Source organism: Typha angustifolia, chromosome 13 (assembly GCF_048772165.1).
Source record: "Typha angustifolia cultivar Huaian chromosome 13, ASM4877216v1, whole genome shotgun sequence".
Lineage (NCBI taxonomy): Eukaryota > Viridiplantae > Streptophyta > Magnoliopsida > Poales > Typhaceae > Typha > Typha angustifolia.
The window spans coordinates 9,232,352-9,251,618 of record NC_133251.1 but is presented as its reverse complement, the minus strand read 5'-3'; the positions used below and the strand labels follow the sequence as shown (position 1 = coordinate 9,251,618).

The 19,267-nt window shown below is 37.3% G+C and overlaps 1 protein-coding gene across 1 annotated transcript in view; it reads right to left on the bottom strand.

Moving 5' to 3' along the window:
- Positions 1–833: 833 nt before the first annotated feature.
- Positions 834–19,267, bottom strand: part of LOC140773106 (xanthine dehydrogenase-like) — a 54,165-nt gene continuing 35,731 nt past the window's right edge. The window contains exons 8-14 of the mRNA XM_073115488.1: positions 16,227–16,511; positions 15,925–16,146; positions 14,090–14,251; positions 13,764–13,898; positions 12,434–12,670; positions 8,193–8,366; positions 834–1,323 (exon numbers count right to left, since the gene is read on the bottom strand). Coding sequence (XP_072971589.1) covers positions 1,081–1,323; positions 8,193–8,366; positions 12,434–12,670; positions 13,764–13,898; positions 14,090–14,251; positions 15,925–16,146; positions 16,227–16,511 — 1,458 coding nt within the window. The 3' untranslated portion in view covers positions 834–1,080. The remainder of the gene's footprint in view (positions 1,324–8,192; positions 8,367–12,433; positions 12,671–13,763; positions 13,899–14,089; positions 14,252–15,924; positions 16,147–16,226; positions 16,512–19,267) is intronic.

Sequence of the window (19,267 nt, the reverse complement as noted above, 5' to 3'; positions counted from 1 at the left end):
ATAGTTCAAGAGCTGCCGGAGATCATAAATTTAATCCAAGTAGTTAGCTTGGGAGTCTCATAACCAGATTGTGTGGAGATTCAACGCCAATGACATCTTCCCGACAAAATGTCATTAGCACCTACTAAACTTCTGGGATTTGAGATTTGCTAAATTGCACCAGGATTTTGGCGCGGAGCTCAAGTTGGGACCTCACCATTGCTCCTTTGTTGGTTGGGTTGAAAAGGTGGAGCACATTTTATTCTATTCTCCTACTGCATGAGGATTTTCAACAGCATTCGGCACAAAGCTTGAATTCACTCTGGTTACCACTGGGCGCACGACTGCTGGTTAGGCAGATGGGATCTTCCTTCTCCCTCGTTGCAAGTCCTGAGAGCTTCTCATTTCTTTCATTAGGTGGAAAATCTGACACAAACAAAATAACAGAATCGTCCAACTTCAAAGTCGGTTTCCTCCTAGTTAGCTGGCCTTTGGAGGAAATGAAACTTGACACAACTACAGCCATAAATTTCAACATAGATTTCTGGCAACAACGGAAGTAATAATCCTTGTCGGATAGCAAGACAGAGAGAGAAATAGGGAAAGGGAAGAGAAAAAGAAAAAAAATATAGCATAGCATAAACAGCAAAAAGAAGACTATCGATCCCTGGACTTCATTACCTATAAGAATAAATACAACAGTAATATATATATATGTTCCGCTTAAAAGGGATTTGAAATTGAGCTAAACTTATTTCACCTTCTAGTGATATCAAAACTCTTAAAATTGCAATAGATAACGATGAAGAATAAGATTCACAAGTGAGGAGCATCATAGATAAACTCATGGAAGCAGAGTAGCTTTTTAATTTCAACAAGAAAACCACCAAAAGAAATCTCTTCATAGTTTCTGCTATGACTCATTTACTAGTCCTGAGTCTAGCTAGTGCGAGTATAACATATCTGGTGCAATTAAAACGATTATGTTATTGATTCCAAAAGATGCAAGATGCAATTTTCATTATGAAGAGGATTGATAACTTTCTTGCACTTATTCTATACAGATAAGACGAACAATAATCCAATGTAGGATGATTACAATCAGACACTCAGTTTCGGATGGTAATTAGGACTTGCAAAATGCTTGGTAATAGAGTCTATGCATGCCATTCTTATCCTCTCTGGAGTTGCAGGATTATCAAGTGGAAACCAGTCAAAATGGCCTTCCTCTGCTCTAGCAGCTATGATTGCATCTTTAATTGCGAATAACACAGCAGAGGCAAGAAAGAATGGTGGCTCGCCGACAGCTTTTGAGGAGTGAATTGCTCTTGGATTTGGAACACCCTGCAATATAAGATGCAAACAATCTGCTATAGATTATCACTGAAAGAGTAATAATAAGAAACAGTAGATCATTAAAATGACATCTTAATATCATTAGTATGAAGCTTCCTTTTCAACAGCTGCTTCAATAGTTATCAGTAAGATGTCAGCACATAATGTTTTAACTCTTTTCAAAAAACAGAGGAGACTAAAGAAGACTCATGGCTGCCTTTTACTGCTAACTATATGAATAAGTATATAAGAGACCTACACAAGACCTAAATACAGGAGATTACATATATGAATAAGTATATATATCTCCTATGTTTATTATTTTGTCATGATGTATTTAAGATAGACAGCACCCAAGATACCCTACGTGATTGCTTCTTCAATGATGAGAAATAAGACAGGAGATATCTTTCACTTCGTTGAGTGATCTTCTGGCAAAGTTCATTAGGTTCAATTATTAATAGGTACTTTTGTATGGACCAGCTTCTTCTGGTGTGTGGGCAACTTGCAGCTAGACTTCCAGATCGATACAACTCCTAATTCACTACAACCCCAACAAAACAATATCTTTGACTTTGATACAAAAGGACGTCTGAGAATAAATTGAGGGTAGAAGTCCCCCAAGGGCAAGGTTTAGACATCGTTACATCGGTTGAGTAAAATTGCAGAGCCCAACACGGGAAAATGAGAATCAAACTGGTATTCAGTGGTCTTGATTTCAGCTGTCTTCCCATGCTTTAAATCTCTTTCATCACAAAAACAGATTAGGTCAAAGACAAAACTAGCTAAAGCAGCTAGTTCTACTGTAAAAATGAAGAGGAAGCAGAAAAAAAAAGTGGGATACTGTAATATCTCAGTGTCTAAAAGGACCATACAGGCCACAGCTTCACTTCAAATATGAAAATCCATCTGAGTCGAGAAGACAGGAATTGGCATCCCATGAGTTTAATAATTTCATCTTATAAAACATTGCACAGCCATACTTTGGTAGTGGTTTGATTCTTATGAACAAACTTTCAGGACCTCATCAGATCACTGCATACAAGTTGCAACCGAAACCTATCTGCTTATACTTACTAGTGCAATCCTGTATATTACTATTGATTGTTCACATCATAGAATGCTCTGTCCACTTCTCCTATAGGTTCATTTATTTCAACATGAAAAGCATTCCAATCCCTGCAACAATCATTTAATTGTTATATAATTCTGTTTTTCAATATAGGGCATTTTTATATTTAATGTTTAATCTTCTAATTACGACTATGCACATACTAGCATAAATTGCCATGCTAGCATACATGTGTCGATGCACATTGTTAGAAACTTATTGGCACGAACAAGGCTTGTACCAAGCCATCCTTATGTAGTAAATAGCTAATAGTTTATTTGTAGAAAAAATAAAGGTCTAGCAATTGAAAGAACCAATTCTGGAATTGAGCGTTCAAACAGCCCTTCAAGTGTTCGAACATAAATTCCTGAGAGCAGAAGATTAAATAGGTGTGCGAACACATTTACCCAAGAGCTAGAAAATTAGTTAGGCATTTGAATGCCCTCAAGGTCATTCGAACGTTCGACGGCGAGGAACCTCAATTTAGATATTTTAATTAAGTGTTTTTGCTTATGTTAAGCCATAAGATTCGAGCCTGTTTGATCTTATAACTAAGTCTAGTCGAGTCTGGGAACCACCTATAAATAGATGTGGTATACACTTGGATCATATTTTGAATTATTAAAGTTAATTTGCAAGATCGTCTCCTTCCTCCTTGTTTGACTATCTCTAAGCTTTGGAATCCTAGCTACCATTTAGGATATTTATTGCTACATTCCTCTTCATCTGGCTGCCCTCTTAACCCTAAGGAAGGGCTCTAATTCTTCTCTATTCCTTTCTTATGGATACCTTGACTTCCACCATTATCATTTCCATCTTACTACTACCCTAGGCTGATCACCACCATGCCCCTTCGACCTCTCTTTTCTTCGATCCATCTCAATAGATTTGTTCTCTATTATGAATCTATCTCAATTCTAAATGTATTCTACCATCTAACTATTTGATCTAGAGTTACATCCTAACTTTAGAGATCCATGGTACCCTAATTTTCTGCTCAAGTCCAAATTCGTCTTCGGATTTGGACTCATAGTAATCATGGGGTTAGGAAGGTGATCGTTATAGTGGAATCAGAGCAAGTCAAACCTTGAAACACCTTGAAGCTTCATTAATAGACAAGGTCTCAAAGAAATTTTAAAGAAACAACGAATACGAAGGATTATCAGACTGCCTTTAACCAAGAAGAAAGATCGATAGATACTCAGATCGACCCTAGCCAATCGGAACCCACGGACGGCCATAATAGATCAGAAGGTAGACATCCCTCAATGGACATGCTACTCCTTCGTATGTTGGAAGAGATGAAGGCAAAACGAGAAGCGGCAAGGGTATCGCAAGAGAGAATGTTTGCACTTTTAGCCGATGCACTTGCGATTAAGGCGACCGTCCCGAACCCTGCACTAGACAACACAACCATGGAGACCACCCCCACGGAACGACCTCAGGGATGCCCATAGCTAAGGAATGAACCATTGCTACCCGTACCATAAGGGCAAGAAAGAGAAGTAGAATGGGAGCTATCTGCTCCACTGACGAGCGTACCGATTTATCTAGAGAACCTACGAGATTTTGCAGAAAATAGAGGGTGGCACTACTCCGAAGAGGATGAACCACATCACGAAGACATGAGAGGCTATCATTGAATAGGCCAAGGGCACCCTCCTTACAAACCTGCACCACAGTGTCCACTTGTGGACGATCGGGGTATCCACACCTGAACGCCGAATATTGACTTTCCTAAATTTAAAAGCAGAGACCTTGTCGAATGGCTGTACTATACTGAGCAATTTTTTGCTTTACAACAGACTGAGAAAGATGCCAAGGTATTGCTAGTAAGTTTTTATCTAGAAGGGCTTCATTGGTACAAGTCAGCTTCTACTAATAGCAGGAGCATTGGGAGGAGTTTAGTGCTGGAATTTCTCAACATTTTGGCACTGAAGGATATGAGGATTTTGAGGCCCTCCTCACCAAGCTTATGCAGCAAACTACTGTTAGTGCTTACCAAGAGTAGTTTGAGAAAATCAATAGTAGATGCAAGCCGACTTGATCGGATGTGCTTCTATTGAGTTCTTTCGTGTCCAGGCTATGAGGAGAGATCCAAGTGGACGTCAAAGTTTTGCATTTGGCCACCTTAGATGATGCTTTTTAGTGTGTTATATTAATGGAAAGGAAGCACAAAGAACTAAGAAGTAAAAACAAAGAACCACATCATATATGGGATGACAACAATCCTACTTAACTGACCGTGACTACAAGTGATCAGGTTGCAGCATCGAGATCAGCAGCAAGCTCTCTAAGCCCAAAGGCTCTGAGCCTTTAGTTGACATGAAGGGAGGCCATCCACCTACTGTCTGAACTCTCACATCTGCGCAGGTGGAGGAGCGATGAGCAAAAGGTATCTGCTTTCTCTATGGCGAGCGCTTCACACCCAGTCACCGGTACACAAAGACGATGGAAAGCATGATTCTAATAGATGGTCATGAGGATGCTAATGAGGATATGTGAGCTTTATATGATGATGGATCATTTGCTTACTATACACCTTAAGGATAAGGTGGAGAAGTGTGGTGGACTATAATAGATATCTAATAGTTTATTTGCAGAAGAAATAAAGATTCCAGCAGTTGAAAAAACCAACTTTGGGATTGGGAGATTGAACGGCCTTTCAAGTGTTCGAATGCAAATTCCCAAGAACAAAAGATTAAATAAGTGTTCGAATGCATTTACCTGAGCCAGAAAATTAATTAAGTGTTCCAATGCCCTCAAGGCTGTTTGAACACCCGACGACAAGGAACACCAGTTTAGATGTTTCAATTAAGTGTTTTTGCTTATTTTAGGCAATAAGATTTGAGCCTATTCGATCCTATTGCCAAGTCTAGTCGAGTCAAGGAGCCACTTATAAGTAGATGTATGAACCTAACTAATCATCTTAGATTATTGGAATTAATTTACAAAATCGTCCTTTCTCCTTGTTTGACTTCCTCCAAGCTTTAAAACCTTAGTTACCATCTAGGATTAAGGATGGTAGATAGGGTGTTGCACGGTATCCCTTCTAATGCATCGCCGCTCACCATCGACCTTGTTGCCGATCGCCGATCGCCGCCCGTCGCTCACCAATCGCCGCTCGCTTCATGCCCTAGCCCCCGAGAGAGAAGAGAGATCGAGAGAGAGAGAGAGAGAGAGAGAGAGAGATCGGGAAAGAGTTAAAAACTTAAGTTGCGGGTTCGGATCCGAATCTCTTCTCTCTCGGGGGCTAGGGCACGAAGCGAGTGGCGAGCAGCGATCGGCGATCAGCAAGCGATGACAATGGCGACTACAATGGCAAAAGTGAGTATTCCTTACCTCTTTCTCTCATTCTCTTATGGCACGTGCCGGCTAGTGGTCGGCATGGTCTGTGCTTGTGGCACGACCATCGTTGTCTAGGATATTTATTATTGTCTTCCTTTTTGTCTGGCCACACCCTCTTGACCCTAAGGAACGACCCTATTTCTTCTCTACCCCTTTCCTATCGATTACTTTGACTTCCACCATTATCATCTTCACCACCTTATCACTATCCTAAACCGATCACCATCACGACTCTTCAGCCTCTTCTTTGTTCAATCCATCTCAATAGATTCGTTCTCCATTCCAAATCTATCTCAATCCCAAAAGTACTCTACCATCTAACTGTTTGATCTAGAGTTACATCTTAACTTTGGAGATCTACGGTAATCCTAACTTTTTGCTCGTGAGTTGAAATTCAATTCCATCTTCGGACTTGAGCTCGCACTGATCGTGAGATTAGGAAGGTGATCATTACAATCCTTACCACGTCATGACCCTATGCTGGCTGTGCCAACCTTTGCCATTGCCATACCGAATTGACACATGCTATTTGGCGCAAGGGTTGAGATGGGGACATCCATGCCCACCTACTTTTAGGCATGTATCCTACTGATGACTCAATACTCCTCATCTGAGTTTTGGACCAATGAAGGTCACATCAAAAGAAATATATATACTCGGATCGGTGAATTACTAACTTATTTACCCGAGTAGATGACTCCGCGTCTACCGACATAGATCAGTATCAGCTGAAGCCAAGCCAACATGTAGGGTGCAACAAACTTTTAGTTTCAGCTCAGATCAGGCAATTCAAACAAATGCGGTACTCGTATTAGCCAAAATGGCATGAATTTAATCTTTTTTTAAAGTTAAATGGATCATCTTTTGGATTCATAATGGACTCAAACCTCACCCGTGCTCTCTTTCTCACACACTTTCCCCTTCTCACCCACCACTCTTTCCATCTCCTCCAATAAATCCAACACTGATAGGTAACAATTTCAGCAGTCTGAGGCATATGCAACCTAGGAAAGGTCCTTCCTCTCACTTTTCCTTCATTTTTCTTGTCCTCTCCTGTCTCTTCCACCAGCAGAGGCAGCCAGTCACCACTGTAACCTCTACACTTTTACTAGAACATTTGACCAATTTTGCCAATATTTCAGGAATTTTCCTGCATATATATTATTGTTTAGAAGTCTATATAATTAATAGAATAACCCAATATTGCAATGTCCAATATGATGGCCCATACGTATTTGTTTTTTCGAGCGGCCAACACTAATATTTGGAACCTTGCTCCTACCTGGCACCCACATGGATTAAGAGTGTCCTACTAAGGCAAATAAGCATAATACTCTTCTAGGTAAAATTTGCAGATCTAAGAAAAGAGATAAGACTCGGTTCCAAACAAGAGCATTGAAAAGTGCCTCCAAGAGAGGACGGGTCCCGTTTTCAATGGAGCATTAATCATTGCATATTATTTATTACGCAGGGTTGGAGAAAAATAACACATTAGAAATTCAAACTCCAGTTAATCTCAGTTGAGGTGAAGCTTCAGGTTGCTTTGTCCCATGGAAGAATCATACCGTGATTAATAACTTTAAAACAAGAGTGATACACACCTAATTTTGAGATTCATTGGGAATCTGTGGTACATATCATCAGTATTGGCTAATAATCTAAATATTTTTCAGAACTGGACATCAGAGACTGGTATGAAATACTGGAGCTACTACAATAGTGGTAAACAATGACTTGCTCTGAGAAAATATTCATCTACCATAGCACTTCAGGTTTTGACTTTCCTTTGCCATTCTTAAATTGACCGCTTTATGATGATTTCTATTTGTTCATTTCTTGGTCTCTCCATTATTTTTTTGTTATAGCCCCAAATGCACAATTTACAAACTTACTTGCACCACCTTCCTCATATTGAAAGGTTTAATTGTATACATTAGCTCTTCTAATAGTTTGCACTATTTATAGCAGACCACTTTGATAGCACCCGTAAAGAAGAACAACATAGAGTCTCATTAATCATTCCCGCCTCATTCTACAGTAGATGATTAGCTTGTTGCAGTTGAATCAAGCTTATCAACATTTCATTGTCTATGATTTAGGAATTATATCAGGGTTTAACAATCAAAGAAGGGCGAGCTAGCCAGTTCATTTTCTGGCAACAGATCTAGGTACTTGCACCATGGACATAAATTGATGCATAATGCCCCAGTGTCTCACATAAAAGAACTTATAGATTGCACTTTATGACTATCCATATTTTTCCACCTTTTTAATTGGCAATGTGCTATTCAATATTGATATAAGAAATCATGACCATGAATATGTTAAAGAAAGAAGCATTTGAGTTATAGTAAAAAGCTACAGCAGAGAACTACATGAACAGAGTGAATCCATTGCTAGCTATTAAGCAAAGTGATACCTTCAAAAGTGAAACCTTGAACTTCAGAGGTATATCATTCACAGAAGGAATTTTGTAAGTCCCAGGCCCACACGTATACAGGTTGCCAGGTCTAATCCACTTGTGATCAGCATCTCCCCATTTTAGCTCTTCTAGGGCTATCCAACCTAAACCTTGAATAAAAGCTCCTTCGATCTACAAAGTGCAAGAATCAACACAATTAAATAGAGTACAAAAAAAAAGGTTAACTTTTCATTTCTCATAATGCCATCAGCAAAAAGGAAAGAAATATTTTGTGTCAACTACCCTAACCTAATCTATTACATAACAATGTTTCTTTATCTTTTATATTCTAAGTTTCTAGCACTCCCCTCACTTCTGGACTTAAGACGTTTTTTATCGGCCCAAGAAGTGAAATTGACTTAAACAAGTGGAGATTATTCTATTTTAATAGACAAAGTAGACCTAACTCAAACTCTGAACCCTTGCTCTGATACCATGCTAACTAAGTATGATAAAACCGAAATCAAGTCTTAGAAAAGGTCAGCCTAAGAAACTAAAGTTGAGTTTGCCAAAGATAATTAGATAAAGTGTACTTTTATGTCAGAAAATCAATTTTATATAAAACATATGAGTTCAATAACATAACTGATAGAACCAGAAATTAAAAAAAAAAATATATGGGTTGAGAGAGAGGAGGGTGCACGTGCTCTGCACGTGCAGCCCCTCCCCTCTCCCTCTCCGGTCAGCGACGAAGCGCAGATACGGGTGGATTTCGTCTAATCCGAATCGGATTAGATTTGATTCTTTCCTAATCTATAAATTAGAACCATAATCTCTTCTTTCTCTCTCTCTCTGCAAAACCATCTCAACCCTCTTCTCTCTCTCTTCTTCCTCCCTTCTTTCGCTTCTTCCTCACCGTCGGAGTTGTCGCTGTGGGATCGGTCCGCCGGAGCGCCGCCGGAGCCATCAGAGACCACCACGCGACTCGTCGGTAAGCCCTCTCCCACCCATAAAATTTAATTAAAGTTTAATAGGGTAGATCGAAAATACCTAATTTGGGATTTCGGCTCCACCAGCAAATTTGGCCGGCCGGTAGCTTCGGGTTGCAGCCGCTCCGTCTTGAAGTATCTTGTCGTTGGCCTCGTGCCGTGGGCATTCACCGTTGGAGCCCTCATGGCTCCGATCGCTGTCGGTCATGGGATTGACCGCCGTATGCGGGTATTCCCCCACCTCACGATGATGGCGGCACCGTATGGGGGGGGTGAGAGCTAGAGTTGGCTAGCGACCACCGCCGATGGACTCTCCTTTTCTCTCTCTCTCTCTCTCTTTTCCTTTCTCTCTTTTCCTCTCTTTTTCTCTCTCTCTCTCTTCGGCTTGGAGAAGACAGACTCGGGCAACCCGAGTCTGATCTTTTCCCTTTTAGTGTTTGGATTCGGGTCAGGTTGGATCCGAATCCAAGGAAACCGACCCGGTTCCATTAGCTAATTGGATTGGGCCTTGGCCCAATCCATTTAAGTAATAGTTGGGTGGGCTGCGGGCCAACTGCAGTCCAGCCCAACTGATTTGGGCTTATTTTAGCCCAAATTAATTATTCTTGGGTTAAATTGTAGAATGATTTTTAATAATTGTTTTAATTAAAAATGTTATTGTTATTTATTATTTAAGGTGGTGATTTTTAGTATGTGAGCTAGAGATTTAAGATTTCGGTTGTCTTGCCTAGACTCAGGTGAGTGGGTTCACTCACATGTTTATTTTATTGTATTTCGTATTTTTGTCAGACCATGTAAATTTTCTGTGTGCAAATTATTTATTTCACCCTTATGTGTAAAAATTAAATTGTTGCAATTTCTGTGTGCAAATCTATTTATTTCATCCGTACGTGCGAAAATCTAATTGTTTTATTTTTCGTGTGCATTTAATTATTATATTCAGTACATCACCATTCTTCATGCAAATATTAAAATTTGTGAAAAGAAAAATGAGACTAGTATTGATACGACTTAGAGAACAGTCCCGGTATAAATCGTTTGCGATTTTCCGTGGTGACTCAAGTCTATCTGGAAGTCCAGGGGAAAGTCCTAAATTAGATCACTGCAGTGACTTTCTTAGGTGACTCTAGCGGAGTTAGGGAACAGTCCTAGGATGAATGAGAAAATTTCCTAGGTGACTCTAACTTTTCTCAACGGTTAGAGGAAAAGACAGAGTGTGTTAATCACAGGGTGATACCCTCTGATGACCATAACCGGATTAGCTATGAAGAAAAGTCTCGAGCGTCATCTCGAGGTGACTTCTAGTTGATGTGGATCCACAGGGTTTAGACCCATTGAGACATATGACAGTATAAATATCAAAAGATGTTAATATGTTGAAAACGTGTAAGGTTACAAGTTGTGACATCTCTCTATTGTTATCATCACTATTATTTAGAGAGCATGCTTATTGCATATTGTGATGGATATTATTGCTTTTAGTTTAATTTATTCAGCATTAATATGAATTAAAATTTATTTGGTTTTCGAGTGGATTCCACTCATTGAGCTATAGTTGTTGACTCACGGGTTCTATTGTTTTTGTATTGTTATTTATTTTAGGTAATAGTCAGCGGGGCGATTGAGCGAGATGTACCCGGACTCCACCTCCACTTAGGATTCACCTATTTACCTTTCCACTTTTTTAGATTTTGTGCTTTAGATTAAAAGTTTTATTTATTTAATTTAGAGACTCAAAAACATTAACATTGTTTTTATCTTTATTGCAATTAGTTATAAAATTTTTCATTTTATTTATTTATTTTGTCTCGTACACGTAGAGAGTATTAATAAGGCTTCGTGCATCTCAAGCATATTGAGATGCATGGCCGGTCATGATTCCTATTTTGGGTCGTGACAATGTTGGTATCAGAGCCTAAAAATTGTGTTATCCTAAATCACCCTTAGAGTTGTATGGAGGTCCGGTGGCATCAACTCAGGTTCGTTATGAAAATTTTATTATATTTAGTAAAATTTTTCTTATCTCATTTATAAATCTTGAAGGGACAATATGTATACGCATTGTCGTCGACAAGGAGTTGCGGCCCAGAGTATATCTCCTGACCAGAGTAGGGAGCAAGAGCCGGCTCCTGCTCAAGCGCTAGCTCTTGCACCTACTGCTATTCCTGGTTCGGGATCGGAAACTACTCCTACCCCTGCCTTAGTTCCTGCTACTCATACCGTGGTATCGGTGCTACAGACCCTTCTTCAGGCCGTTGTGGCCGGTCATGATTCCTATTTTGGGTCGTGACAATAACTGTGTCAACTTGAAAACTTTTACAGATAGAATAGTCTAGTTACAAAGCATCATAGATAGCTAGAAATCATGTCAACTGCATGCTTTCATTTACTATCCTCCCTCAAATAGATCATCATCAAGCTGGCAGGCATAGGATAACCTTTAAAGGGAGAGACAGGTAGAGACTCAATTGTGCACTTTGTCAATAGTGGACTAATCCACAAGCTAGAGCAACAAGACATTTGAGTAGAGGGTCGCTGCTTGGAGCAGGGCTCCAAATCTTCTCCCTTCTTAATCAATAACACAATAATGGAGAAAAATATAAAAAGAGAATCTCCCAGGGAAACAGTGTCATCAAGCATGACTACAATACATTAAAAAAAAGATATTAACCAGTGAATAGATATTCAGTAGTGTTATTGCTATCATCCTTGTGCACCTTGTGGTACTAAAGGACCGCAGGTGTGACATGAATGACAAACTTATTTCCATAGAAAGATGGTAAAGACATGCAATACTCTTCTGTTCAAGGAGGAAGTAAATTTTCTCGTAAGGTGGAAGTGGAGAATATGAAGATAATAGTCATAATACTATCCCTGTGCTAGGAAAACATCATGTGAGAATGAAAAATATACTAGTCCTACATGAAACAAGTTAAAGAGGTGCAGGACATACATTTGAAAAACCACCATTTGATACTTCTTATTATTTGCAGCAAAATTTTAAGATACAGAATATAATTGCCTTAATATTCCACCGAATTAAATTACCACTGTTTATTAGCTCAAACAATGAAACAGAAACTATTAGATCATCAAAAATAGAAGTACTTTTAACATGCCAACAATTATGGATATTACCTACCATGGAAGAAAAGATGTGACATGACATGAAATGTGGCATGAGTTTTACAATTAACTAGCTAAAGAGGATATCCAATTATCCATTACTGTAATTACCAAGTAAAATTGATAATAATTTCTGTCATGTACCTGTCCTATATCAATGGCTGGATTAAGTGATTGTCCAAGATCCATAACAATATCTGCCACTCTTGTATGAAAATCTCCAGTCAGAGTATCTATTTCAACTTCGGCAAAGGCTGCTCCATAGGTGAAGTAGTTAAATGCAGTTCCCTTACCCACTTTCCAGTCAAACCCAATATCAGGTATGATATAAAATCCATGAGCAGAGAGATCAATTCGTTCCATATAGCATGCACGTGCTACCTAGAAAATTAGAGTTTGAAGTTCAGCCGTTTAATAATATTAGCTTCGTTATATAAAAGAGCTTGCTTGTAATGAATTCATCCAATATCCACTCTTATATTTATGAACTTGCATTATATTTCTGTATAGGGTGTTTGGCATTTTGTCTTTCAAATAATGAGTTATACCAGAAGGAGTGCATAAAGTGTAAATCTTTTTAACTCTTCAAGTATGAAGTAACATCTTAAGAGAATGATGTCTTTTCTCTAGGAATAATGATCTCTTCAACCTGCACCAAGATCAGCACCATAAGCAAATAGTAGTAGTAATTTTTCATGAAATCACAGAACACAGCAGCAGATGAGCATCAAAAGAAAAACAACCTATCGACCATTTAACAAGGATAGAATCAGGAACTGTTGATTGACCCAAAGCACTTCAAATTACAAATTACTATGTTTATCAGCATATCAGTATGCCGACGAAATAGACAAAGAAAGGAGAAAATATATTAGTTTTGGGCATCATACTAAGCAACTATGTAGATTTAGAACATCCGTTCTGTTATGTAGAGACTGACAGATCCTGACTCCAAATACTTATGTACCATGCCATAAGCTTACAGAACATACAGGACCAGATTATCCAACTAAATACATGCCCTAGGCTCTAGTATCCTATAAAATATTGTTGAGCTTTAGACAAGAATTTTTTTCTCCCATAAATTTTAAGATATCTTCTCAACCTTATCAGGATTCTATTTTATAGTTAGAAAGTGAACAGAAAAAGTGTTCTAATTTTTCATACTGATGTGTAAGCTTCAGTTTTCATCCATTTTTTTCTAAAGATTTTATCTTTTTACCTGCTAATTTACTCAATAGTCAATAGACTCAATACTTACCATTTTGGTAATAGCTAACTGCAAATATTAACAAAATTAGACTGCAAGCCCTTCAGTAATTTAGTTTTCTAACATCCCCATAAAAATCTTATTGAAGAATGAACAACCAAGCTAAAAACAATCTACATTTTACAGCAGAAACTAATTTGTGAAAACTAATGAATCCAGTTGGTTGTTGTGTTGACATATAGTATAAGATATTGGAAGCATCACCTCAGCAAAAGAACTTTCCTTGTTCCTGCTAACAATAGGCTGCATCCGGGCCTTAATTTGCTCACAAGCATCTAATACTGCAGCTCCATACATATCTGAACTTGCAGAAGCAGCTGTTGGTGATGAATTGGGGACCTAAATAGATGGAAGTACATAAGCATAAAAACTCACTTGATGTTTGCTACCATCAATGTATTGTTTGTGACCATAATTTGAACTATTTTTCAGTTTTGTCAATAATTGTAATAGTTCAGAGTCAAAGGCATATGAAAGTGCTTGCAGAAGATATTCAGAGGCATAGCAATTTGCTTGCAAAAGAGAATCACCTTATCAGTACTTGTTTCTGATACGAATACAGAACTAAGAGGAATATTAAATGATGAAGCAGCAATTTGAGCTACTTTGGTGTGCAGACCTTGGCCCATCTCAACCCCACCATGTGTAACTAGGACAGTGCCATCAGTATAAACATGAACGAGAGCACCAGCCTGTAAATAATTAATCATCGTCAATCAAATAAACAAGATAAAGGAGTGGTGAATGACATGATATAAGCACGTTTGTACATGCTCATCCATTTATGACACCCAGCAGACATACACACACACAAAAAGTTAGATCAGTGGTTTCATAACTACACGAATTAATTTAAAATGTTGATTTAGCTATTGTAACTGGTAAATAATGTCTGGATGCAATCATTTTATTTAGTACAATCACTTAGCTTCTTAAACATAAGCATACAAATATACACAACTGAGAACATGCAGACTATAAAAGGAAAACAAGTGAAGGAGCACCCGAGAGAGAGAGAGGTGACTATCCTTTTTTATCATCCAAAATGTCTTCTATCCTTTTTTTGTCATCCAAAATGTCTTCTAGAAGAAGAAGTAGTAGGCTTATCATAGAACAATTTACTTTATTCTTTATCATCATTCAATATAATCAGTAGCCTAAAAAGCATGTATATTTCCATAATCTTGTGGTATCTACACTGGATATCATATATATTGGATATTTTGAGAAAAAAAATAGGATATGACACATCTAGGATATGGCAATAAATAATAAAATAAATATAAATATTTATGTAAAAAGGATAGTACTAACTTTGTTAGTTGACCAATTATCTAGGGCTATAACTTGCTAACCTCTGACATGCATAGAAGAAAATCATGTAATTGGTAGCCAAGGATTGGCTGTTAAGCCAATTAAAATTTTCTTTTAGCCTTGCACAATACCAACTCATGGTTACAAAGCAACTTGACTGCATTAATTTCCTGCAATCATGGCTGCAGAATATCTGTTTCTTGTCTCTTTATTCCCACAACCCAACTAATATAATTTACTTGGACAGATGTAGTGTTCTAAAACATACACCTCAGTGTTTCTTTCCTAGAATGCTTATCATCTTACCTGAAGAGATAGCGGTCTCAAATATAATATATACACTATGCACATACTTCCTACTTCCCTTTTTATATTATTTGACAGAGGTTAGTCTTGACTCCCAACCCAGATATTATATCAGTCCACCTAAAAATCTACACTTAAAGCCAAAACATTTCCTGCAGACTTCTTCCTCTCTACTCTTCTGAAAGGGTACTGTTGTAGACTCTTTTTTATTGTTGTCAATCATAATATATATATTGAATAATATTTGTATTTGAATATTGTTTTATCTTTAATAAAATAAATTATTTATAAAAATAATCTAAAGATAAAACACTATAATATAGTTCTAATATATATTTAAATAAACAATCACAGAATGACATGCTGAAGACCTAAAATTATCTCTAAATATCCAAAAAATTTATTAAAATTAGGTTAAATGCATGCTAATGGCATGCAGGAACATGCTAAGGTCGTGCCGATGGTGGCATGGCACAGCCATCGATGCAGTCAAGTATCTTAGTGTATCCATTTCTTTTTTCATACTTTCTAAAAAATTGATACTTTTCTAAAGTATCTGATATGTATCAAGCTACCACCCATTTATGTATTCATGCTCGAAACTTGTCAGTCTCTCTAATATAAACACCACTGCCTAAATGACATATATCCATGCTTTAGAGTTAATTATTTAACTAAACATAAATCATATTGCTTTTGAAAATTATGAAACATTCTCAGTATATTTTTGTGGATTCTTGCATACCTGGTTCATATGCTTTGCGGTAAAGGAGATGCCAAACTTGGTAGGTACCATTGCAATTCCTCGCTTCTTCCAGCGGTTCTGGAGGTTAAAATGGCTTACAGATTCACGAGCTTTTAGAAAATCACAAGATGCCTTCAGTTCATCCCAAACCTGACTCAATGTACAGTTTTGAAGTAACTGACCATAATGCAGCACTGATCCTTCATTGTGAAAATTAAGTTCCTGAAAGTTGCCCAATCAATTCATCGCCAACATGATAATCATGAAACTCACAAGAATCATCCACAATAAAGAAAATTTACCCTTATCTCCTCAGGAATTTTGTGAAGATCCACAGCTATGCGTTGGATCCAATTCTCCGCAATAAGCATGCCCTGAGGGCCCCCAAATCCTCTGAAAGCAGTATTACTTGGAAAATTGGTATAGCATACTTGCCCCCGAACCTTGATATGTGGTATATCGTAGACATTGTCAGAATGAAACATGGCACGCTCAAGGACTGAAAGAGACAGGTCCAATGAATTCCCAGCATTATTGTACAGTTCGAGATCCAATGCCAAAATCTTCCCATCATTTGTGTATCCCACCTGGAGTAATTATTTTATGGTAGAATGGAGAAATTTTAGACAAATGATAAAGGAAAGAATAGATGTTATAACAAGGTAAAAGAAGAACACATATACATATATGATTCTCTGGTTTTTAAATTCTCAGTAACATGAATTGGTGCAAAGTATCTTCCTTCTGCAGAACCTTACTCTGACAAATTTTTGTATTGCAACCATATTAAAAGCATGCTATCTGTTATATGAGATTATTAGCATAAAACCCAAGCATGATCAACATTTCAGGCTCCAGACTTTCTGTGTAATATTTCTGTTTGTGAGAACTGAGGTAAAACAATGACATGTAGGAGGTTGATAAAATCATTAATATCTATATATTCTCTTAATTATAAACAAAAGCAATTTTTAAATAGAAGATAACAATGAGTTCTATGAAATCCTTGTTATATACAAGACAATCCCACAATATTCAAGTGTGAAAAGATTAGTATTTGAACAAATCATACTTTGCCAAAAACTCCAAAATATTCCAGTGTTTCAGATTCTTTTTTCGTCCTTAAAACAATTGAACAGGTTTTCTTACAAATATTTTTTTGTCTTTGGCATTATAATGTTAATTATGGATGGTTTGCCTGCTAATCAGCTGCCAAAAAACTTGATTGCAGGAGTTTCCAAGAGTGATTGATGCAGAAATCAGTGATATATTACATAGGCGCATGTATTAGTGCAATTTCTCCTTTAAGAGATTAATCTTAAGTCAATTATTTTTATTATATATTTGCTATTTATGGTGTTTAGAATTACTTCTGCTTTCTCGTAATTGTTTAGGGTGTTATTTCTTTATTATCATTTGTAAAGTCTATATATATAAGTCAGCTTTTTACTCAATTGGGGTAATGAAGAAATGAAATTTTTTGAGATCTCTAATGTGAGTTTTGGGTGTGAAACCCTAGTTAAGAATGGAGGTATGAAACCCCATTCTTTTCCTCTTTCTTTTACCATCATCGTTCCTAGAATCCTAATAATCCAATTGTTTCATATCATTTTAGTATCAGAGAAATAGCTTTTTAGGATTCAAATTTTCCCAAAACCATATATTCTGTCTCTGTCGTCTATTAATTTACTCGTGCTACCCATCTTCCTCAACCTTTATCACCAGTTCCACCGTGTATAGACAGCCCACCATATAGGTTCTATATGTCGTTCTACATTTATCCTTTTTTCGACACTTGCATCACGAATGCCGGATCATTGCCATACGAGGAGATCGTCGTTGTGAAGGAATGAGAAGAATCAATCATCATTCCAAAATTGCAAAGCAAGATACGACCAAACGTGGAGTGTTCGTGCATCATCCAATATTCTATCATTACCTAAATCAACCTGATGCACGAATAGTCCTTCATTAACTAAATCAACTTTCTTCTCTGCCATAGGTGAGCAAAAAAAAAAAAAAATTGCTTCTCAAAGAATTTCGAATTTTTAAATTTCAAATTTCGAGAATTTTCAAATTTCAAATGTCCCAAATTTTGTGTATTTTGAATTTTCGAATTTCAAACTTTTGAACTTTCAATTTCAGAATTTCAAATTTTAATTGCATATCATTTCATTAAGATTTCAACAAAAGTTCTTTTTCCTTAACCCTCTCAACAAATCCTAACTATCCAAAATCTACCCAAGCCTACCCAAAGTTTGAATTTAAATTTTTCCTCCAAAATATCAAATTCCCTTTCTTTTCTTCCTTACTATATCTACCAAAATTTCAAATTTTAACTTCCCCCAAAATACTAAAATTCTCCCACCTTCTCCAACCTATAAACTCAAACCCACCTGAATCCAAACCAACCTAAACCCAAACCAATTCTGCTTACCAACTCAACCCTATCCCTGAATCTTATGATATTTGGCTTGATCAAAGTGACTTGGATTGTCAGGAAACTATGAGACTTAAGCAATTTAAATGCTAGAGGGGACACACTTCACAGAGTCGAGCTCTCTCCCACTCGAGGAGTATGATGTGGACATAAGCGACATATAACGTAGGCACATGTATCAGTACAGTTCCTCCTTCAGGAAATTAGTCTTAAGTCTATTATTTTTATTATACATTTGCTATTTATGGTGTTTAGAATTATATTTGCTTTTTCGCAATTGTTTAGGATGTTATTTACTTATTATCATTTATAAGGCCCACATATAAGCTAACTTTTTACTCAATCAAGGTTAATGAAGAAATAATTTTTTTTTGAGATCTCTAATATGAGTTAAGTGTGAAACCCTAGTTGAGAATGGAGGTGTGAAACCTCATCATTCTTAGAATCCTAACGATCAAATTGTTTCACATCAGTGATACATTCCAAAACCATTACGAAAAAGGGGTCTTTGGAATTAGCATTCGAATGCCCTTAACAGACATTGAAATACAAATTCCCGAGAGAAAAAGGCTATCTTAACCATTTAAATGCCTCTAAGGCCGTTTGAATGCCTAAGACTGAATTCAACTTGGATTTGATCTTTATGTGTTTTTATTGCTTTAGGACTCTTTCAATTGCTTTAGGACGTGGGCTAACCTAAAAATATATGTCTAGGTAGCCCCACTGATTATACATAATTTATTTTGGTTGAAAACCTATCTCTCAAGTCTCTATCTTTCCTCCAACAAGCTAGAGCTCTATTCTCTCTCAATTCTCTCATCTAACTTCTAGATCTTCTTCATTTAGTTGTTCCCCTTGTTCTTGAGGCCAACCTACTTCTCTCCCTTCGTCCCTTCATCTTCA